This window comes from Netta rufina, assembly GCF_964035555.1.
Source record: "Netta rufina genome assembly, chromosome: 9".
Lineage (NCBI taxonomy): Eukaryota > Metazoa > Chordata > Aves > Anseriformes > Anatidae > Netta > Netta rufina.
This window is the reverse complement of record NC_140132.1, coordinates 24,751,896-24,776,131: the sequence shown is the minus strand read 5'-3', so window position 1 is coordinate 24,776,131 and position 24,236 is coordinate 24,751,896. Positions and strand designations below refer to the sequence as shown.

The 24,236-nt window shown below is 39.2% G+C and overlaps 2 protein-coding genes across 5 annotated transcripts in view; one reads left to right on the top strand and one right to left on the bottom strand.

Moving 5' to 3' along the window:
- IFT80 (intraflagellar transport 80) overlaps window positions 1–12,182 on the bottom strand; it is a 44,083-nt gene extending 31,901 nt beyond the window's left edge. For both annotated transcript variants that reach the window (XM_084291706.1, XM_084291707.1), the window contains exons 1-3: window positions 11,963–12,182; window positions 4,278–4,388; window positions 1,911–1,979 (exon numbers count right to left, since the gene is read on the bottom strand). In XM_084291706.1, coding sequence (XP_084147832.1) covers window positions 1,911–1,979; window positions 4,278–4,388; window positions 11,963–12,110 — 328 coding nt within the window. In that variant the 5' untranslated portion in view covers window positions 12,111–12,182. The remainder of the gene's footprint in view (window positions 1–1,910; window positions 1,980–4,277; window positions 4,389–11,962) is intronic.
- Window positions 12,183–15,600: 3,418 nt separating this feature from the next.
- Window positions 15,601–24,236, top strand: part of SMC4 (structural maintenance of chromosomes 4) — a 32,399-nt gene continuing 23,763 nt past the window's right edge. Inside the window, exons 1-5 of one of the 3 annotated variants that reach the window (XM_084292329.1) lie at window positions 15,601–15,741; window positions 17,425–17,616; window positions 18,755–18,933; window positions 19,544–19,735; window positions 21,469–21,645. In XM_084292329.1, the coding sequence (XP_084148455.1) occupies window positions 17,487–17,616; window positions 18,755–18,933; window positions 19,544–19,735; window positions 21,469–21,645 (678 nt within the window). In that variant the 5' untranslated portion in view covers window positions 15,601–15,741; window positions 17,425–17,486. Of the gene's footprint in view, window positions 15,742–16,744; window positions 16,839–17,419; window positions 17,617–18,754; window positions 18,934–19,543; window positions 19,736–21,468; window positions 21,646–24,236 lie in introns of those variants that run through there. The other 2 variants (XM_084292327.1, XM_084292328.1) reach the window with 2 other exon arrangements.

The following is a 24,236-nucleotide window of genomic DNA, read 5'->3' as shown; positions in this document are numbered from 1 at the left end:
GCCTGAAAATTTATTTCTAATACAAAGAGTGGAATGACCAGAATGTTAGCAATGGTAATCCTTGCATTTCTCAAGATTATCAATAATGAAGTGAAAAATTAGCTCAAACTCAATGTAACGCTCTTAAACAACATACACATTTCTGCAGAATCCTATTCTGACCTTAGGTATGTCAGCAGTTTACAGAATGGTCTGTGGGAATCTGATCCTATCATGTTTAAAGGGCTTTGGAGCTTCATAGGTCCTTATGTTAAAACACGAATACATAGATAATTATTTCAAGCAGACCCAATTCTTACAGTGTACCAAAAATCCTAACAAATCAATGGAAATTCAACTTGCATATTTCAAACGAGAATATCTCCTAGTTTAGAAACTACATGAAACCTCAAATAAGCATATAAATACATAAAAAACTTGAAAAAAATAAAGATGAGTTTGTGAGTTTGTGCTTCAAGTTTTTTTTTTCCAAAAGTCACAGTTCAGTTAGCTTTCCTTTTTACATTGTAAGCATGAAAAGAAATATTACATCTGAATATGAACTTCCTCAACAAAATTGAAATACATTTTACATTCACTCCTGTGGTTAAGATGCCTTCGACAGGTTGAAAGAATTTAGATAATTTGTTTCAGAAAGAGATAAGGGTCTGACATTTAACCCAAACCCAGGTGCATGTGGTTTCTTAAAAAATGTCAAAAGGTCACATGATCTCAATGTATGAAGTCTGAAAAACAAAAATCTAGCTCAGTATCTGTACTGAAATAGTACAGAAATGTTAGAAATTGTAATTATAAAAAAATAGTATTTCAAAAATACCAAACTTCATTTGTATAAATACGTATTGTCAGCTTGCACTGTTGTATTTATACAATAATGTAATTTTAAATTGATTTACTAAAAATAACTGAAATGTGCTACTATGCATAGAACTGTAGTTGCAAAGCCAAGATCAAGGTTAGGTCTCCACAGCCCCATTTCAACAAAGAAATGAAGTACAGGAATGGTTTCACTTCTGTAGGACTGTTTGCATATATTAAATTAGTTACTGGCTTAAATAGGGCTGTTAACAGGTTTAAAGGGCAGATGAACTAACCTATATACATTTTGCATCTTTCAAGCATCTTTGCAATGCTCTTAGTAACTTTTTCTTCCTCAGTTTTGCTGTAAGAGTCTGTGGCTTAATATTTAAAAATGAGTTTTTTTAATTCTTTAGTCTCTCCAGAATCCTTAGCATGGAACTGAAACCGTTGTCTGAAAATATTGCAATAATACATTTAATTTGACCTTTTTTTTCTTGAAAATGATCATCTTTTTGAAAGTTCAAGCTACACAGTTTTTCCTTAAAATTTATCATATAAAAACAACTGTTTGGAGGGAGGGATCGAATATAAACCATTTCAGCTGAAAAGCAAATGTTAAAAAAACAGGAAAACTGGAATCTATAACAAACTATTTCATACTCATAACATGACTGCTAATCACAGTTCAGTAATAAAAATGAAATACATATTTTTGCCATTTTCATTATATCTTAGCAATTTATCCAGCCCAAGACAAAACAAAAGGCAAATGCCCACTGAGAAACTTCTACAGGTTGTAGTTAGCATGCCAGTAGGAAAAGGTGATTGTGCTCTATCCTGAAAAAAAAAAAAATCACTTGAAAAAAATTCATAGTAGACATGATATTCCAAAAAAAGACAAAAAAAATAATATAAGCTATTCTCCATTACAGAGAAACTCCTGCTTTGAAAATATTTGCTGAAAAATGCCACGATTTACCTTTAATTTTAGTGAAGATTATCTGGGCCTAAAGATCATTAACCAAACCAGGCTTTGGGTCTGTTACTTAAATATTTTTTAGATGCCTCAAATTCAAAGTTCTAACTGAACTTTAAGAAATTTAACTTACCTTGCTGAGCTAACGTGGATCTCAGCATTCCACTTTTAGACCAGATTTTCACTTGGCCATCTTCACCAACTGAAAAGTTATCAGAGAAATCAACTTCAAAGCAGTAATAAGTTAACAATCATGGCAGTTACAAACTTATGGCATTTATTGGGAAGTACTGAAGTTAAAATAAGCCTGGATCTTTACACAATATATGTTTTTACATAGTTTTCCTAACATGCACGTAGATAGTATTTTAAAGAAAAAATATTTCAGTCCTTTTCTACTGTTATCAACAAGCCTTTTCCTCTCCTGAAACTCCTTATGGTCTTCCTATCTGAAGCTGCTCCTGGCTAGAGAAAGTCCATCCCTATTCAAGTACTCTAAGTCATGTATTTTCTATTTAGCATCACTAGTAGTCTACATCTAGTTACAGTTCAATGTCCCAGAGGCTGATTAAGTGAGTCTCTTAAGAGTCCAAAGAGAGAAGGCGCAGATTTTAAGTATTAAACTGGAGGCTTCACACTTGATAAATGGTGAAACCGAAGATAACTGGGGGCTCAATTTGGAAGGCTTAAATTTTATAACATAACTACATGCTACCAAGAAACTTAATTTACTTATTAAAGCTCTTATGTGCTATACAGCAAATTCAGTTATGTATGTATAAAAAAGCAGAGATTTCCTAAGGTGTTATCACATTTGAAATGTACACCTCTTTGCTTTTATTTAAATCCCCCAGATTCAACTGGTCGGGAAAAAAGTGCACCTGGGCCCTTGATGCCATTCTTCCTTTTGAAGGTAATTTACTTCCAGACTTCAGGTTTTTATATATGGCAGTTTTACCTCTTAAATAGTTTTAAAAGGGTAGCAAAAACAATTAAAAAAAAAAATCCTGTGCCCATTAGATGCTGTATAAATAGAGCCATACAGAATATTTTAACTGATACAGTATCACCAATGATTCTCTACCCAACTCTCTTGTTGCAGGAGAAGAGTTGTTGACCTCAGAGTATGCTATTTGAATATGGAGGTGAAATCACTTATGCCTCATAAATGTCACGCAATCTTTCAAAAATAAATAAATAAATAAATAAATTGAAAGGCAAGTTTGACTTTTTCTTTGGAGAACTTCCTGAGGCAAATTTGCCTTTAAAAAGAACAATATTTCTATCCCTTTGGGATTTAAGAGGAACATGCCAGACGGAGTCCCTTAAAGCACCATTTTAGAGACAGACTGAGTCTGGAAACAAGCAGATCCAAAATTATCTTCAGTACTTCTGGACTGAGTTGGATCTTGTCCAAAGAAATCAGCTGTGCTAGATCAACAGGAGGCTGCAGAAAATTCTGACACCAGCAGAAATCAAAAAGTCTATCACAGGAAACATAATTAGCTTCCCCTTAACATCAAGATAAGTTTTCTTGAGGAAAGTGACAAAAGCAATTAATTACCAAAAGATTTAGGGGAAAAAAAGACATGTAGAGATACAGACACCAGGAGATCACTCTTCCAGCCCTGATAGAGAAAATGATTAGACAGCAGCTAGACTGTGCCACTCCAAACAGTCAAAGAAGAGCTGCACAAGAACATTGAAGATGCTCATAAGGCCTCAGTAAACTTTGCTGACCAAAAAACTCCAATGACATGTGCAGGTCTTAGCAACTTTTTTTTTTTTTTTTTTATGTAACAGACAAGAAAAAAACACACAAGTATCCTCCTATCCAAAAGCATGTAAGCATTGATATTAAAAACATTTACTTTGAAATAAATAGGATAACTTGTAATAAACAGCATCACAATAAAACAGGAATGTTTTTTACTCACTTTTGTATTAAAGTAGCAAATCATCTTCTAAAACATCATTGATCAAACAGCACAAAATTAATTTATATAAGTTATGATACCTCGAGTGATAACAAAGACTTAAAAAAATTGCAACTTATTTTGGCACACTTTATTTGTTACTAATTTTCTGTTTCTATTCCCCCCATTTCTCACAAGGGAGAGAATTTCAAGCTAGAACAGTATGGGAACACTTTAATAGACTCCATTTTACTCATTCAAATTCAATATAACAAGAATATCTGCTAGGAAATCTGGGACTACACCTTTTAAATATATGTCAGGGATTAAGTTATGTTTCCAAAACATTTTGTTGGGTTTATCCTATAGCATAAAGCTCTCATGCTCTACGCATTTCTTTACGCACTAATGTTTCATAAATTTTAATATTACACTTTTGTTCACTTCCACTTCTTCATGGCATATCATCTATGTATATGAAAAAAACAAAAAACAAAAAACAAAAAACACAAAAGGCTTTATTTTGAGAGCTCTCTTCTGTTATTTCAGTTTTCAAACCACTTCATTTCCTTAAGAGCGCTTACCTGTGGCCAGCGCTGTTCCCTCGGAATTCCACCTTCCTGCAAGCACGGCTCCGCAGTGGGCTTCCACGCTCTTCTCTACTCTTCCCGATTTGGAAATTAAGTGGAACTTCCCTAAACAAAAGTTCAATACAGAAATTGAGTAGCTATTATTGTGAATCGGTATTTACTTTGTTCTCTTAACAATGCACGTGCAAAACGAGATGAAGAAACCAACAGAAACAAGAACACAAAGCGCAATTACATTGTTCACAACCATGATTAGCCCAAACAAATGAACTCTTGCAGAAGAAACATTTGTAAACTAGCTAAAATCTGTTTGTTTTTTTTTTCTCCTTTTGGTATATGCAACCTTTGCTTTGCCTATTCATTTTGCTTGTGCCCCTCCAAAGTGCGTGCGTTTCTCTGGGGACACAGCCGCCTGCTGCTATTTCATTGTCCGAAAGCTGACAAACAGAGGTACGCACGCTGCAGCCCAGCAGAGTCCTTGGGTTTTCTTTTTTTTTTTTTTTTTAAGATCTGAAAAATCACTCAACACCAAAAGGATAATGGAAAAGCTCGTACAATCTGACCATCAGCGAGCGCGTTTCTCTGAGGAAGTCTTACTGCTTGCATTATGGGGCTGTTATGGAAATTCACAGAAGCCAAAAAACAAAGCTATTAATGATTTCAACAGAAGCATGAGGAAGTCTTTCTTTCCAAATGAGGGATGTTGCTTAAATCCAGGAAGATCAAATTTAAACTGGACCAAAGAGCAGACAAAGGAGGGCTTGGAAACATGTGGCAGAACAAATGTGTGGCTCAGAATAGTTCAGCAACTCAAATTAACTACTTTAAAACCAAAACTCTTTTAAAATTATTTTATCTAATATCTGCCAGTAAGCCACCAGAAGCTATTTCCAACGTGAGCAGAATTTTTTGAAATGAACACTACACGGCTACCTCACACCAAGTGCACGCGAATGCTCCGTCACTTCAGATGGGCTCAGTTTTCCATTAATAACACACACATACAACCCTCCTGCTTGGGAGCATGAATTATAGGACAGGCCACACCTGGTCTGGTTACACAGCAGGATCCCAGAATGTATTGAGAAAACCCAGAGAAAGGGAGGTATATCTGGAGTTAAGAACGGTGTGGAAATAAGTGCCTGAAGGTGTTTTCGTTGGTCATTGCCCTTATGACAGGCTTGAGGGAGAGGAACGGGGAAAAAGAAGGCAGTTTAACCTCTCAAAATGAGGTATCTCCTGTGCAGAAGAACTTGAAACCTAGTTGGAACTACAATAGTGTCATCAGCACAAAGACCCTTCAGCAGTCACCGGCTGATGGGAAAGCTTCCAGAGCACCGCGGGGCTCGGCGCTGCTTAAGGAAAAGCACAGAAGTTGGCTGCCTCTTGCAGGGGTGGAGGAAGGCTCTCTGACCTCATGGAGGCTGGTACCATAAGCTGTGACCCTGAAGTAACTGGATGATGGAAGCCATCAGCAGAGGTGCCGGGAGCATCTCGAGAAAACCCAGCAGCAGTGACAGGGTCTGAGTACAGGCAGAGGCGGCCGCTCCACCAGCACGGGCCTGGCCTGGCACAAAGAGCTGGGGGCAGAAAAAGAGACTAAAAACCTGTCCATCTTAGTAAAGAAACACGTTATCAAGGCAAGTGTGTGCGTGCAGGTGAGAGTGGAGTTAGCTATGAACCAGACAGAAAGTAAAACCTAAGACACCACCGCACTAAACACACATTAAAAACAAAAAAACTTCACCCATCTTGGCTACTGTGCAAGCGGCCTGCGCTTCCAGAAGCCTGAAGTGACTTTTATTGTGTTTTATTTTGCACTTCAATTTAAGAAACAAAACAAAAACAAAACTTGAAAACAAAAGCAGACTAAAAGCAAACACAAAGCATTCTGGTAGATCTGTCAGTAAATAAACATCAGGCGGACATCAGTGCTCTTCCTAGTATTATTCAAATGAGTACAATTACGCTTTGTCTTCATTTGGAGCATATAAACAAAAAGGCACAAGCATCCAGCCAACTCTCTGACGATGCAGGATTTCCAAGCTAAAGACTTAATACTGAAGAAAAAGAATGGTTTGTATAAATCAGTTTATTCGAGCAGACCATTTAAATATCACACACTGAACGATACATTTTTGCTTTTCACTACCACTCAGTAAAGGCCCCGGTACTCCTCTAAGAAGCCCCTGCAACCTGACACATACCAGGAAACAAACAACCAAAAAAAAAAAAAGAACAACAACAAAAAAATGACAGTTGGCAAGCAACTGAGTATTTTGGTTTAAGTCACATTATCGGGAAAACAATGGGCCGTGTCAGTGTACAGGATAAAACCCTGTGACATTGGGAAGTATTCAACTCGCTGATCCATCTTCTGCATCCCTTCCCGGTCTGCCAGCTCCTACTTTTTCACAAGGCATCTTCCAAATAATAAACCGTAGCAATCTGTGGCCTACTAGGAAAGAATACATTTTCAAATAAAAACAGGTCCATCTTTGGCACTAAGAATTCATCTGGAAAGAGGATCGTGTATTTAAGAACTGTACAGTAACAGTTCAGCACAAATCAAAATTTTCATGGATATCATCTTTATTTCTGTAATTTCTTTACTTTTCCAACATGAATTTACAACTTATGATAGTCATATCAATGCGACTCATTAAACACATTTTCTTCATTGCGTTCTCACATAGAAGTTGCTCTGAAAGCCAAATTTCAATGGTTTTCTCTGCCTTCTTCTTTCTTCTGTTCTTCAATTTAACATTCGAGTAATAGAGGATTTCAAATAGAATTTATTGCCTTCTTATACACAATTAAGAAAGGGAAAATTTTAGCTATATGCTTGGAATAGATAGAAGTGATTCAACTTAACCTTACTTTAAATCTGAGATTTGTAAAATACTGTTCCCTGCTTTTTATGAAGTACTGAAGCCAGAAGCTGTCCTCAAGCTTAAAGTGACTCTCCAGTTCTGGAGGAATTTCAAGTGGGGGATTAGCAGCCTATTTAAATACAGAATAAAAAAGATGTATGTTTTGTTCATTACTTTTCACGGACTCTTAAATGCTGACCTAATGCAAAATTATCAATAAAATAAGAGTTGAAAAAAAAAATAGGTCTATTCCCTCATGATTTGTGCTTAATGTGCAATTTAAAGCTGAACATTTTCTTTATTTTTGTAAATAAAGTAGTAGCATAATCAATGTAAGTAGGAAGTAAAAGAACAATATCCCACAAGAGATGAAACTCAGAAGAACACCCAAGAGGATTAAATTTACATTTGCTCTAATTTCACAAACATCTGGAGTTGAACCAGGAATTAAATGCAACCCTGTAAAGACATTATACTCAATTTCCATCAGATTCAGCAAATTTCCAGGAATCCTTATCACAGAGACGAATTAGCTGCTGCAGGAAAACTGCAGGCTTGACACGTAAGGCATGATATATATGTAGTAGCTAAACAAAATTTTAAATTTTACTATTAAAAAAAATAATTCAGAAACAAAACTTGATTATACACTTACAATGCAGTAATTCACTCACACATACACACAAAAAAAAACCAAAAACCTTTGCAAGGTAAGTTATATCCATTAAAAGTGCTAGGTTACACTAGGAGGAAAACTGAATTTTCTGCATCAAGATTTATCTCCATTTATTTGTTTCCAAATTAGGTTAGCGCTGGTTTTTTATTTCTATTTCATTGGGTAAAATTGAACAAAACTATGATTTTTTTTTGACTAATACATTTCAGGAACAGTTCTCCAAAAACCAACTTTGCAGGCTGAATTTACCACTATTTGCTACGAGCTTACCCCTTAGTCTGAACAACAGCTACTAGGTTAAAAAGTCTGTGAGAAAGCAGATAAAGTGCTAACTTATATAAGACCAAAAAAAAAAAAGTGAATTATAGTAAAAATAATTAATTCCATGAGTAAGAGCAAAGCTAATCAAATGTTACTGCCTAAGAAGGGAATTCAGCTGAATCTTCCCATCAGTGGGGTCATGATGACAACTCTTCCACATGGACTGTCATCAGCCCGTGCCACAGCTGCCCCCTTGTTACAGTGTTCACTAATTCAGTGTTTTTTTCATCACATTGCTGCCCCTTTCCATAAAAATTGTAGGGATGGAGGGCACTCTGTCTCTCTGGAGCTAGTTCCAAAGTTATTGATTACCTGGCAGAAAGCCCCTTACAAGTCTGACCATGGAGTCCCACTTTCTTTCTTTTCTTAGGGAGCAGGAAAAAAGTTTCTAGGTCAGTGTTTTCATTCAGTTTTGTTTGTATTTAGACTCAAAGCTTATATACAAATTGGGATTTACTCTAATCAGTTAAATAAAAATTACATCCTATCTTCCTCATGCAATACCCTACGTTACCCTCCTACCTCAGGGTATCTGCTGCTCTGTACAACCTTCTGTTGCCCAAGAAACAGGCCAGGCCAGGAGACTGCAGACTTTGAGTGGCCAGTACCTATTCCAGCTGTAACACTGTTAAGGTGATAAGCCTTAGGAATGTGCCGAAAACGTGCAATCCAAAGGGCCTACGTGTTTGTAAAAAGAAAAATAAATAAAATAAAAATAAAAAAATCCCACTGCACGATAAAAAAAATCCCTCTGCAAGTTGGCAGAGGCAGCTAAATCAGTTTATACTGCATGCAAGCAAGAAACAGCTGCATTAAAAGAAAGTGAAAGTTAATCAAGCTGATCTCCAGAAGTTGGACAATGACAGTTTACAGACTCTCAAGTGCATATGGATTCTGAGACAGAGTTACATGATTGTTTACGTTTTATAAAAAAAAATCTCTCTTTTTTTTTTTTTTTAATATGAAAGAGACAGCATTCTTCCTGGCCCTTTTGTCTCTATTCCTTGTAGCTGAAATCTTTATAAAATACTCCAACATTAGCTAGAATCCTAAAATGACAACTTTAGGCTAGACAGAATATGCTTGGTAAAAGTTACAAATGAACAAAAAAAGTCTTATCAAGGAAAATGCAGATCAAGATTAAGGGACTGGTTTAGAATTTGTTGGTCAGACAAATAAAATCTCGTGCAGCAACAAGAATCATCTGCTAGGCTGTAAGAACCCCTCACTATAAACCCCTGCGATTGATTTAAGTCACTTAGAGTAATCCCAACCTCTAAGAATTAAATGACAGCCTTAAAAAGTCCTAACAAATCCCAGATAAGATTCCAGGCCCTACCTATACATGATGTTATTCACGACTCTTTATTCCTAAAGGGTAGCTCTGCTGCAGTTCAATTAATCCACTTGCTGGAGAAGGTCACCCATACCTACTAGACACTGCGTTTAAGAACTGCTACCTTACCTAAGGGGTATAGACTAAAGCATATCAGAAAGCATGCTACCAGAACATGCTTCTTTTTTTTAACACTTCTGAAAAAATAAAACCTGATTTTCAACCTTTCAATTAATCTATGAATATAATTTAATTTTCCTCATGTATCTCAGTGATATAAAACCCAGAGGAAAATGAGAGAAAAAAAATGCATACCAGACTGAAGTCGTCTGTTTCATGGAGGTATTTGGAGCCCTTATATATACACCGAATACCTCAAAGAGATCTTGGCCTCCAGTCTGTGAACTGAACTCTCAGCCTTCCTAATTGTTAAGTGCAACCATTGCTAGAAGACAGAGAAATTGCCAAAATTTCATGCACTGAATGAATTTTCCCTGCCTTCTTCAAGCACATATTATCTCTCCCTGTCCGTACAGAAAGCCATGCTGGACACACCAGCTCCAGCCTGCTAATGCCCAGTAACAAACCCTCTGCTCCCTACCAGGCTCGCTGCGAAGCTATCCACACAAGCAGCCCTCACAAAGGAAACACACTACACCCACAAATCCGAGGTTCTGGCCACAGCGTGGGCAGAAGTTAACTGGAAATCATCCATCAGTCCCATTGAAACCATCAACAGGTCCCCGTGAAAGCGGTCAATAAGGTCACGGACTGATGGCCATTATGATTCTGATGGGAACTCCCTACAATTGAGCACGATCTGTTCTGCATGAAAGAGCTGGCGGGGATTTAGAGCAGAGAAGTGCTTTGAGCTCACTGCTGAGAAACTCCCATCACTGCCATTTGTGTCGAAACACTGCTTTACCACCAAGACCTCTGACCGCTGACAGAAGAATATAAACTCAGTTTAGTAGATTCGTGTGATCTGCTTCTTTGCGCACATAATTACCGCTATCAGCAGAACAGTTTAATTGACTTATTCTGAAACCTTTCACTGTGTTTTCAGTGGAATAAAACAAAGGTATGAGATGTTAGGATCCACATAAGGACTGCCCAACTTCTGCAAGCGAGTCATAGAGCTTTTCCAGGTCTCCCATTTGCCACGTTCTTGGATGCGCCACATGGAAGTATTAGAAACCCTTCCCAAACCAACATCCCATCAGCAGGCTCATGGTCAATAACAACGTCAATGTAAGATAAAATAAAAGCAAATTTCATAAAGGATCAAACACCTTGCAGTCTTGGTTTTAAAATTGACAGGTTCAGGAAGAAACAGGGTATCCACACTGTAGGTTCTTTATAGCAAAAATGAAAAGAGGGTGGATGAAAATTTCTCTTTACTGTTATTTTTCATATTTTCTTTTAAAAAATGGACAAAAAAGTCCAAGCGTTTTACTTAATGAAGAAAAGGGATAAGAGAATAAAAGACAGGGAAAATATACACAGAAAACTGTCGATGGCATGGATCATAATCCCAACTGCAACACCAGGAAGAAAGGAGACAAGTCTGACCTGACTTGTATGGGCTGCTGCACAATAAATGTAAAATTATAATGAAACTAATTACCTGAGATTTCTTCACTGAAATGGGGATATGAAAAATTTGCCATCATACAGGAAAAAAAAATTGACTGTGCTTAAGCTGGACACAAATTAATGTCTCTTTGGGGAGGAAGTAAAAAAACAAGCAAAGATCAAACCTCCTGGCTCCTGCTTCCCTTCCACAAAACACAATCTGCGCACTGGAATACCGTCACTACCATCACTACTGTCATAAAGTCCAGTCCAGTGCACGACTACACTGGAGACACAGCAGCACACAGCAGATATATGTGTATATATGTCTGCCACCACAGCAAACACACAGACTAGTCTTACAGATCTGCTGACAGCCAGAACTAGATGCTTCAGAGGGATATTCAAGACTCCAGAGAAAGCAGACACAAGACATGTTCTTGTAGTATGTCCAAGATACAGACTACATTGATATTAAACATAACAATTAAGCAACTTCAGTATCTTCCGTTTTGATAGCTATAAGCAATCTGGTATCTATGTTGGTAGGTAGTCCAGACATATTTAAAACTACTGGATAATGAAATAGACAAACGGGAAATGAGCTGTGAAATATAACAGAATTTGACTTTACATATAAAATTATGTATCTGCTGACGGAAGTATGTCTAATGATGACGTATCAGTGGAAACTATACTAATACAATGTATTAATTTTGCAACATCTGTTTTGTGCAACTGTGTATTTTGTGCAACTGGGAAACATCTATCAGTGCAACTCCTATATAGGTATTTGAAGTTGGTTTATAGCAGACTATTTAAATGCAGATAATTCTTTAAGTATTTGTGATGTAAGCACAAAGTGGTATAACATTGTAAGCATTTTTAATCGACTTACCATCAGAACTTGTAAGAACAAAGCTCTCAGCATGGGACTGCTTCTTCCCACCTACACTTCTGGGAAGCCAGTGAAGATCTATGGGATAAGTATCATCTGGGAGTTTCACTACTCGTGTAGTCTCACTAGTTAAAAGGTTCCATTTCATAATTTGGTGGTCATCACTGCAGGAGTATAGCTCATCAGCTGTAGTCCATCCCACACAGCTAACTAATCCCTTATGTTTAATTAAATTAAGGAAATCTGAAAATTTTAATCATCAAAAATGGACATAAAATATCTCAGTACAGTAACATTATTTTCATAAGGTTGCATAAAATGTTTTGTACACAGGAAATATGATTCTTCATTTTTTTCTTTGCTCTTTTGTGTCAAGGAAAGAGATGGTAGAAATTCACCAGGAAACAAAGCAGACAAGCCATATCATGTAAAAATAGAATTACTGTGATATAGATTTATTTATTGAAACTTTGTAGAACTGTTGGGTTACACCTGTAAAGCATCTTAGTGAACAATGCAAGTGCAAATCACCCTATTACTGTTCACTTCAACACACGTGGTGTTGGTTTATTAACACCACAACGTATATAAACTATTGACATATTCATTAAGAAATGGAAAATCACACTTTTGTTTATATCTGCTATGTGTGCATCCTCTTGCAAGAAAGTATACAATATCACTACTCCTATTTACTGTCTTGGAAAGATTTAACATCACTACAAAAAGGAAAGGAAAGGAAAGAAAAACTTAAAACTTAGTAGCAAAACACTGACAGCTCCACATCTCTTAAAACACTGCCCTTAAAAGCGTACTAGATGGTAAAGTTAAAAAAAGCCACCTGCAATTTACAAATATTTTACTACAAGGTTTGAGGTAAATAAAATCATTTCTAGGAAAGAAACTAAATAACAACATGTTTTTCTGTGGTTTATTCTGAGACAAAGGATATGCTTTGGTTCCTTTAAAAGTGAAGTCTTCAGTCTCATTGCAGTTGCTCAGATGTATCATTAAAAAAGGTATGGAGGTATAACTGTAATAAAACAAAGCAAACATGTAAGTAGCCAAAACTAAAAAGGAAGATACCAACAGCAAGACAAAGTTTTGAATGACCAATATTGCATTAGCACTGTGCCAAAATAAGCACCAAATGAACCTGAGTTTGAAGGGAATTCTGTTTGTCCAGTACCCAACTGCATACTGAACACGATTGCTGAGTATAAACACAGTGGGCAATTTAAAGAACAGCTCATGGCAGGAGCATTTTGCTGGAATGTTGTAAGCTGAAATACTGACATTGCCTTGTGCAGACATATAGCTGTGACAGCAGCAAGGGAAAACCTGGAATCACAAATTTTTCAAGAAGCTTCATGCTTAGTGACAGCACTGTAAGAAAAACTATGATATGAAAATAATCCTGCTGTGACCAAATTATACAATATCTCACTCTGTCACCCACCGTACTGTTTGGGACAAACAGTATGCTCCCAGGAGAGCACAATAATACACAATGTGACCTTCTGAACTTCTGGATTTTTTCCATCATAAAAATGATGATGTGTCAAACAGGTACTATGCAGAACTTAAGAAACATTAAAAGGATGCCCAAAGGATAAAATAAATTAATTTTCCACCCTACCTAACTATTGCGTGTGTTAACCAATGTAATTTTTAAATAATTCTCTCTCTCATATTTGGATGTCTAATCTCATTCTCATACCTTAACCAAAAGCTGCATGGCAAACCTCACCACCCTTGTGTTTAGAAGGGGCCTAAGTTTGTGCTCAACTTCCAACTTTTAATCAAGTCCCTGACTTCTACATAGTGGCAATACCTTTGCTCCGCAGGGCCACATACCTGTTCAGCCTCTGCTGCAATGTTTTCCACACTTAAACCCACCCTTTCAGCTGCTTCTTGATAGTTTTTAACTTCTTATTCCTCACTTAAGAGTTTCAGGAGACATGCTGGTATGGCCAGCTTCCACTGCAGGGACACCCCAACCAAATTGTCATGTAAATTTTTTAAAAAAATCACATTAATTCTGTAAATTTACTTTCAAGGCATGAAGTAAATACTGTAATTTTTGAAAAGGCCACTTCAAAACACTCCTTATGTGCAACTAAATAGGACGAACTTGCTCGAGATTGTAGCTGGGCACCCCACAGCTGCACCTGTTAGGGCCAGGTGAGGTGTTTGGGGCACAGGACAGCTCAGACAGTGGCGACTCCTCTCATCCTGCACCCTTCATGCATTTATTCTTGTCAGATCTCAGCAGCCTAACTGCTGGCGCATCAGCTGAAAGCATTTCCCTGAAGCTTTTCAAAACGATACGGCAAGAAGGAGGCGGCTGGGCACCAAGGGCAGGCAGCAAGCTGCTCTACATGAGCTCGGCTCAGCTTCTCCCGGCCTCAAACTAAAAAACACCTCAGCCCCGTGCCTCCTCACCGCAATTCCCACCCTGCGCTCTCCCCCTTCAGCTGCTCCACCTCCGGAGCTGCTGGCCGAGAAGTGAGGGCTCAGAGACGGCCCAGGAGGGGAAGGAGAGGGCCCAAGAGCTTGAGCAAAGCTGTGCGAGGCGGAGAGGAGGAGGCAGAGGGACGCGGCTCCCCCTTTTCCCTCAGGGACAGCACCGAGCCGGTGCCCAGCTCCCCGGGCGGCCGCTCCCTCCCGCCACGCACCCCCATGGAGCCGGTCCCCAGCGGGTTCCCAGCCTGCCCGCGGCTCTCCCCGCACCCCCGCGGGTCCCGGCTCGCAGATCCCGGCTCGCAGCCCCCTCACCCGCCGCCCCCTGCCTTTACCTGCGCCAGGACGGGGGGGAGCGGAGCGGATCGGAGCCAGCCACCACCGCCGCTCCCTCAGCCGCCAGCCTGAGGCGGCCCCCGGCGGCTCCCGCCTTCCTCCCGGCACAGGCGGCGTCTCCGCGGCCCCCCCGTCTCTATAGCGACTTCCCGCGAGACTTCGCCTTCCTCCTCCTCCTCCTCCTCCTTTTTCCTCCTCCTCCTCCTCTTTCCTTCTTCTTCCTCCCTCCTCCTCCTCCTCCTCCCCCCCCCCCCCCGCCACCTCACGGTCCCGGGCGGGCGGTGACAGCCCAGGTGACGCGGCCCCCGCGCCGCCCGTTAGTTAGCGCCGCCCGAAAACCGCACCGCAGTTTTACGATCCTCACTTTTATTTTTATTACCGTTATCGTTATATTTTAGTCTTAAAAGCCCCGTCCGCACGCCCAGGCGCCGCCCCCTGACCTACTTCCCAAACCCAAACGACCCCCACACCCCCCCAATCCCCCCCCTCCACCGCGCGGGGAGCGGCTGAGGCGCCTCAAACAGCGCTGACTGCGCCTCAGCCACCCCCGTTAAAAAAAAAAAAATAAAATATATATAAAAAAATAAAATTAAATTAAAAAAAATCCACCCCCAAACGGCCCGCAGCGCGGTGAGGCGCCAAGATGGCGCCCGGCGGGGCTTTTTTTTTTTTGCTTTTTTTTTTTTTTTTTTTTTTTAGTTTTTTTTTTTTTTTTTTTCCCTCCTTTCAAACGCGCGGCGGGCCGGCCCCCGCCCCTCCCAGCGTGCCCCGCGCCTTTCTAACGAATTTCGGTTCGAGTTCGCCGTTTGGGCGCCATTTTCGAGTGTGGCAGCCGCCGAGCCGCCGCGGCCAGCCCGGTCCCCAGCCCCGCTGCCGCTCCGAGCCGCCCCGGCCGGGGAACCGGCGGCCGCTCCCCGGGGCAGGGGGCCGAGGGGAGCTCCCCCGACGAGGAGGAGGAGGCGGCGGGGGTCGCTGAGGCGGTGAGGAGAGCGGCCGGGAGCGGGGGCGGCGGGCGCTGCCCCTCAGAGCGCTGAGGGGGGGGGGGTGCGGCGGAGCCCCCCCGGCTGTGAGGGGCTCGGCGCCCGGTTCCGTCGTGTGAGGGGTTTTGGGGGGAGAGGCGGCAGGGGGCTGCCCCTGCGCCCTTAGGGATCGGCGGGGAGAGCGGGGAGCTGAGCCCCGGGGTGCTGAAGCCCCGTTTGGATCCCCTGAAAAAGCGGGGATCCCTCCACGGCTCCTCCGAGCCCGAGGGCTGAGCCGCTTGGAAAGGCGGCGGCGGGGCTGCAGCCGCGTCCCTCAGGGCGAGGGGGCGGCTCGGGAGGCTCCCAGCCCCTCGCTGACACCGGCTCTCGGCCCCGGAGCCGTCAGGGAGCCGCTGTGCTCGGCTCCTTCTCGCTCTGCCCGGGGCAGGAGGTGGCCGAGAGATGCTTTGAGCCCGCACCTCGGGGCTGGCTTTGGAGGGGGGGGGGCTGGGGAGCTGCTGAGGGAGCCGGCGGTCGCCGCTTCCCCGCCGTTTGAAGGCTGAGGTGAGGGGCCGGCTGGGAGGGGGCCGCTGAGGTGGATGGGTCCGCGTTGCGCCCTTCCCTTGGAGCTGAACGGTTTTGGGGGAAAAAATTAAATAAATCTGAGGCTCCGAGAGCTGTAATTGTCTGAGACAGCCATTGCGGAACACTTCTGAACCGGGGCACTGACTCAAATTGCCTTAAAATGAGATCTCTCGCTCGTTTCCCCCCCTCCCCCATTGTCCCAAATGAAGGGCTCTCATGAGAGTGTGGGCTGGGGGTAGGTCTGAAAACGTCAAATGATTGGCACCAATTGTAAGATGACTTTCTAACCACGTCAGTTTTTTATCTTGTGAGAAGTAAACTTTCTCATGTCTGTTTTTCTGCAAACTAACTCCGCCACTTGCTGCAATTTAAACTCTTTGGGGAGAGTTTCGCTCCCGCGGCCGTCTTTTCTTCGCATCGGTTGTTTTCTGTTTCTACTTTTTTTTCGGGGAGCTGGGCTTAAGTGCCAGCTGATGGACTCCTGTACCGCTTCCTTCTTGATCAGATAACTTTAACATCAGAACTAGATGAAGGTATTTCGTCTTGCTTTCCTCTGTTAAACGTTGAATGCTAGCAGTATAGAGGCTGTTATATCTCGTGAAACGAGCGTATTGATTTAAACTGCTTAAGAGCCAAGCCTTTGCTATAATTACACAGCTCTTTTTGTTTGTGTACACGCACGTAGCCAGCATGGAGTGTTGAAAGTAAAACGGGTGTCAGGTCTGAAAGGTGTATGTAAAGGGCGCTTCCAGGAGAGGGGAGACATATGGCTTTTCAGTTTGTTTTGCGAATGCGTCTTTAACTCTTTGGCCCCCAGCATCACGGTTGCTTTCTCTGAGCATGCTAACTCCACTGAACATGGCCGTGTGAGTTTTCAGTAGGTAGATTTGTGCTGTTTCTGCAGATTAGGGTGGGTCCGTTGTTTTTTGGGGTGATGGGTGGTATGTTTGCGAGGCTCAGCTTTTGTTTTCGTTTCGGATTTGGATTTTTGCCTTCAAAATACATCTAGTCTTTAGTTTCCACGATAGTCAAACATGTGGATTAGCACATAGGTATATTCCTTAGGGGATTGTAGTTCAAATCATAGATCACGGGGTTTTCTTGTTTATGTCAGAAAAGGAGGTAGATCCCTTCAGTAGTTTGATTGCTTGGAATTGAAGGGGAACAGCCAACAGATAACCATGGCAAGCAAGAGCACCAAAACATCCACAGCAGCCCATCAGAAGGGCAGGGAGCCTTTAGAGGATTCCACCAGTGACATGGAAGTGGAAAAACAAGGAGACGGACAGCTTGGTGAAGTACAACCACAAGGTAGGTCTGAATTTTGTGGTTCCGATGGCATGTAAACTAGACGATAGTGCATATTTAGCAACAATGCTCAGTTGAATTTACTGATTGTGCCAGATGGGGATTCACTCTTTTCTCGTCTAGAAAGGAATACTGAAAGCCTTGACTCCTGGCAAGTTTAAACTGCTTTTAAAGTGGTGAAGAGGGTTTGAAAAGAGTTAAAGTGTTTGGACCAGTGACACAGTACAAGTGCAAAAGCAATTTTGTAGATTTTCTCCTAATAAAGCCTATTTCATATTCCTGTTCTATAACATTGTGCTTAAGATTATGATACAACAGCAGGATTTTTCAAATTTATATGCAGCCAATGGTATGGGTTTTCTTGGAATGGAATAAATGTCAAGTTTATTTACTTAACTCTTAAAATGATTTGACTTTCTTTTTCATGAACCAGTGTGTTTTCTTGTGTTCCTTGAGGTTTTTGTTGAAAACGTCTGGAAAAACAGCAGCGTGTGCCTGTTTCGGTAGCCAGATAGGCAATTATTAAAGCAAAGGTGTTTGACAAATGGATTGATATGTTGAAATTGGTGGCAAAAACGGCTGTCTATTTGAAGAAAGAGTTGCTAGTAACTGTTGAAAAGCTGCTTTGCTTACAACTAGCAGATATCCAGGGGGCCAGTTTGTTTTCGTAACAAACTTCCTGTCTTTGCAGAGTAGTTGTGCTGTCATTACAGCTTTCAGAGCATTGTGCAGCGATCCCCAAATCTTGCAGAGTGACTTGCGAGCACACTTGAAATGTGGCTTTGCACTTATTAATTAGAAAGACTTTGCCTGTTTCAGATTTGTAGGCTTATTGTGACGGTTGTAGCAACTGTAATTGCAGAGTGCCTATTAAAGTGTGTTAGAATAAGAATTACATAATGAAAGAACAAGCCCACTAGTGAATCGATGGGACATCTTAAGTGTCTCTTTTTAAAGATTCAGTTCATTGGAAGGAGGATTTTAATACCACTTAGCTGATTTTAACACTTGCACGCAAATGTATAGGTCTGGTTAATATAGAAACGATGTTTGCTTATCGAATTGAACACTTTACAAGGTGTCTAGTCATGGAGAGCTTATAGTCTTAATTTTCTTTCTGCTTATTTTGGATGGTTTTTAGCAGTCTCAGATGAGGTGCCTGACAATCGAAGTTTAGAAGAGATTTTGGGTAGCATCCCTCCTCCCCCACCTCCAGCAATGACCAATGAACCTGGTGCTCCTCGTCTCATGATAACTCATATTGTAAACCAGAACTTCAAATCCTATGCAGGGGAGCAAATTTTGGGACCTTTTCATAAGGTATCTTTCTTTTACCTTAATCATTTTCTAAATGAAGGTAAGACTTCACTGTGCTGGTATTCCTTCCTGTATTTTCACATAACCTTACCTCAGAAAAACTGAAGAATATTTAGGTTTTAGAATTGCTTCTAGGGTGATATTCTGTATTTTAGCTGTTGGGCAGAAGAGAAAACAGTTAAGTGCAACTTTCTGATACTGTACAAATTTAATTTGTCAGTAAACCTTAAAAAAGCACACTTTTCTCTTTATTTCGTTTACTGGGGAATTTTTAGGGGTAAGTTTGAAGAATGAGAATATTTTTTAGTGCCCACAAGAGACTTACGTGGCTAATCATGAAACTTTCCTTGCGAACATGCTTGCTAAGTGCAGTATCGTTTTGAGTTGACAAGTTAAAATTTAGAAAGCTGAGCTGAGTTGAGGTGTTTTTTTCTTAAATAAGTTGTACTGCACTACCTTTGGCAGTGAAGATTAAGCTATCAAATAATCTGCAGTTTTCTTCAGTAGAAATAATCGTGTTTTAAACTATTCACAAATGAAGTAGATGATGTTACACTGGCCAGGATCTATTTCCCTTTGACTGTCACTTTTTTTTCTTCCTTCTACTATGTAGCGTTTTTCATGTATTATTGGGCCAAATGGCAGTGGAAAATCCAATATCATTGATGCAATGCTTTTTGTGTTTGGGTATCGAGCACAAAAAATCAGATCCAAAAAACTCTCTGTGCTGATCCATAATTCTGATGAACATACGGACATCCAGAGTTGTTCTGTGGAAATCCACTTCCAAAAGATCATTGACAAGGTATGTATTCTTCTATTCAGAACAGGGGAGACTTATTTTCTTTCAGGATTTGATGGCTTCAATAATTAATTAGTCTGAGCTGGGGAAAACTTCATAGCATAATTAGTTTACCACTGGGATGTAAAACATCAATTCAAAGTTTAGAATTAGCTTAAAAAATCCTCTATCGAGTAGTGCAGTACTTAAAATATTAATAAGAGCTCCTCTCTTTTTTTTTTTCTGCAACACTAATATCTGGAACATGTTCGTTTTAAAGCTACTTAAAAAATATATAACAGTCATTTTAAGGAATCGTTTTAGAGTTGTCTTTTCTTTTACCTCAAGTAAATAAAGCCTTTTTCTGAAATTAATAACACCTCTAAAAATTTTTAAATCTACATTTGGATATGTTGCATATTCTTAAGCTTATATTACAAGCATATAGATTAAGAGATAAAACCCTTTTAAGCAAAACTTTTCAAACCAATTGAAACTATTTTAGAAAATTTAGAAAATGTAAAATTAATCTGAAACTCTTATTTACACTTCATGTGATGTAAACGTGCCTGCAATTTTAAAGTAGATTTTTTGTGAAAAATTCTACACTTCACACTCTGTGACTAAACACTTCTGAACCTGATATTTTGTTTGAATGAAATAGAAAGTGTTGACAATTTAAAAAATATTTATTTTGCTTGCCACTGCACAAATTGGTTAAAAACTTCTGTACAATTTTGTTGACAATTGTTTGCACTGTAATTGCAACAGACAATTTATTTTACTTGATTTTAATTTAATTTTTGTGGACACTTAGTCTGGCTGAAGTATCATCTTGAACATGAGGTTAGTCAATATAGTGGGAAATGTACACTGAAGTTTCAAAACTTGTGGCAATAAGATGAAAATATATACAATCTTTAAAGGAACTGTTTTAAAACAGAATTTTTCTTTGACTTAATCTACATTCACACATCTTTTGCTTCTGGCTGTAAGAGCCAGATTCAATAATTATTTATTCTTATTTTTGACTTGACTTCGTTAACATCTAGAATCTAAATTTATGATGTTAAAAACTTCTGAATACATTATATACAAATTTCATTATGCTCTTGGGGGTTGATGTGGGAAAGTGGTAGGGCAATTTTAGTCTTTACAAGAAGCATGCAACAATTTTAACTTTTTTAAAGTATAGTACCAGCTTTACTGTAGTTGCTGCTTTTTAGGTAAGTTCTTTTGAAGCTGATGATATCATATTTATCACATCTCTAATGTTTTGCTTTTTTGTCTTCTACACTTTCTCTTTAGAACTCCTCAGCTAAGAGAAACTTCTTTTCCTAGCACTATAAAAGAGCTTAAATGTAGACGGTGGCAAGTCATTCAAGACTTCCTAAAGTAAAATTAAAAGGGTAGAATATCAAAGGCACTTTAGTATTGAAGTAGGCTGTTTCTTTTGTGATGTGAAGCAGTGGTAAAGAGAATAAATTACATATTTTCAAAGCAATAGTTTCTGTTGGAGATGGGAAATGCATAATATGAGGGCCATGCTGTTTAAACAATTTGGGGTATTTTTATCCAGTTCTCAAGATATTTTTTTTGAGGTATATATTCTTTAAGATAGTTCCCACTTCTATTGGACTCCAGAGTGCAGTAAGCCTAAGCCTTAACATGATAAAATTTCTGTGCTTAATTGTGAAATATGAGGTAAACCTGTGATATACTAATTGTTCTTCTGGCATTGTTTTTCCTCAAAACAGGAAGGAGATGATTATGAAGTCATTCCTAAAAGCAATTTTTGTGTATCTAGAACTGCCTATAGAGATAATTCTTCTGTCTATCACATTAATGGAAAGAAGTCAACATTCAAAGATGTTGGTATTCTTCTTCGAAGTCATGGAATTGATCTGGACCATAACAGATTCTTGATTTTACAGGTTGGTGTATGAATAAAAACAGATTTAAGCAAAACTATATTTCCAGTTACAGTTACCAAAATACTGTTTAGGTTTTGAGTCTTATATTGGAGGCCTTAAAGTACTCTAGCAGCACATCATGGTTTGCATGCTCTAATAAAGATGCGAATCATTATTTGCTGCTTTAGAAATTTAAGGAAGAGAAACAGTTGAAGATGCTAACATAAATTTTTCTGTTAATGAATTTGTGTTCCTGACATGTGGATGAATAGAAGAGTTGTCATACTTGTTCCGCCCTAGCAGCACGTAAATATTGGTGTAGTAAAATAAACCTTAAACCCCAATATTATTGTGCTGCTTAAGCGTGGCAGAGATTCAGCAACTTGTCTATACTTTAGATAAAAGTGCATCAATATTAACTTAAATCTTAATGATTCTACTGTTAAGTTACGTACAGTTCTCATATATAGGCATGGTTTTACTGCGGAAGCATGTATATAAAAATTAATTGCGTAAAAATCGATGGCAAGAAAAAGCACATGAAGTGTACTTTCTGTTTACATTTGTTTACCAACTCCAGGGGACTCAAAGAAGAGCAGCTTTATAGCCAATTCAAGATGTGTTGTAAAATGTAGTTTTAAAAACATATACTGTAAAAATAATGGAATTTATCAACATAATTTATATTTGCATTTGGGTTTAACGTTATAGGGCTCGCTGGCATATATTTGCTTTTTAAAAGGCTGAAGAGAAACACGCTAATTTTTCTTGTGCTTAAATAATCTAGAATTTTGCTAGTGCCAAAGAACTACTTAAACTTGGGTTATAGTACTTCATGGAAATTTTCAAATGGTCAACTGAATAAATATATGTGCAATTACATGTAATTATTTCCCTACTAAGTCCCAAATCTACTCTGAATGGTCATGGGCCTAGAAAATTAATGAACAGTGAAAGCCTCCCAAGATCTGAAGTTTTCAATAGAGATTATTTTAGGCCTGTTTTTGTCAAAGGAGCTTCCAGTTCCCCTCTATCAAAAAAAAAAAAAAGTTCTTCTCTTTGCTTCACTTCCTCAAGTCTTCTTGTGCTGTCCTTTTTTACAGTTACACCCACAAAAAGAGGATATGTCTTTGTGAAGTCTCCATGCCAATTATTCCATCCAACACCTTACTCCTATTTTCTGTTTTAAGTTGGAGTGAGAAGTACCTCCAACCAAACAACTGGTGCTACACGCTTTTTTCTTTCTGAAGTTGTTCTTCAGAAGTATCATTGTAGGAAAACTTCTAAAAAGGGGAGACTGCAGTGAAAGACTAAGCTTTAGTAGAAATTATGGTGCAGAAGTATCTAAAGCTTGTTGGAGAGCATACTCTTCCTCTATTGGGAGGGGAAGGAAGCATTTTAGAGGGAGTTTTGCTAAGCTGCTTTTTTTTTTTTTTAACGTTTTTTTCCCAAAATTTGATTTTTCTTCTCCCACAATTGTTTCCCAGGAATTTATCAATGGGAGGAACATACCTGGTCCTAACAGCCTGAGTTTCAAGTTTTTCATGTGTATAATGGAAAATCAGGGGAAGTATAATCAATATTAAGCCATCAAGAGATGGTTCCAACCATTTTTTTCATGCCACTGAACTTTGTGGATAATGTGTTACAATGAAGTGCACAGGAATCCCCATAGATATTTTTTTGTTGTTTCTTAGTATCACTGAGGCAAGGGCCTTTTTTCTTTTCATGTAACTTTGTGCCATTTTTGTTTTTAAATGAAGTCTGTACTGGGAGATGCAGAGTTGAGGACTTCCCATCTGGGAAATGTGGCAGTGTTTGCCACATAATGACAGCAGGACTTCAAAACCCAAATACTGAAAATTATAATTAGAAGTAAATGAGCCCGTGTCAGAAAGCTAAGGCTACATACTACTGTCACAAGCATTGCCCATTTTTCCCTAATGTTTTTCAAATTAAGTTTGAAGAATAAGTGACAGTTCTATTATGCTTTTGCTCCTCTCATGTTATAGTTCAGTTAGAGTGGCCTGTTTTAGTTCAATATCAAGTCAGAATAATTTCCCATTTAAAATAAATCACATCTCTTTGATTTCTGACTGTGTCAATAGGGTGTTATTAAAATATTTCACTTCTTAATAGAGGTTTTGGGAGAAAATACTGGTTTTGTTAAATGCTATTTTCAGTCTGTTACAGAGTATTCAGTAATACTAAAGGAAAAATTGTTAGAGAACATGTTATACAAATGGTAACAAACACTTCTAGTTACTTTAGTAGTATCCTGCTAGCATTTTAGCATTACTCAATAACATATATGTGTTTTAGAAGACTTTTTTTTCCTCATTTCTTTCCCCTCCCCCATTTTACAGTCTTTCTCTGACAGAGCAGATTTTGATGCTTTTTAGGATAAAGTTTGAAAGCGTATGCCAGGTCATTTTTTTTATTCTTTTAAATGTTGGGTAAGGCAGGATATGGGTACTTTTAATGCTGTACTGAAAATATTAAAATCAAACTGATGACTTCCGAGTAACATTACAAAAAACACCTGTGAAAAACCAGAATATATAACATTAATTGAGCAGTTCTATAAGTATTATAAGTGCCTCAACCAGCTA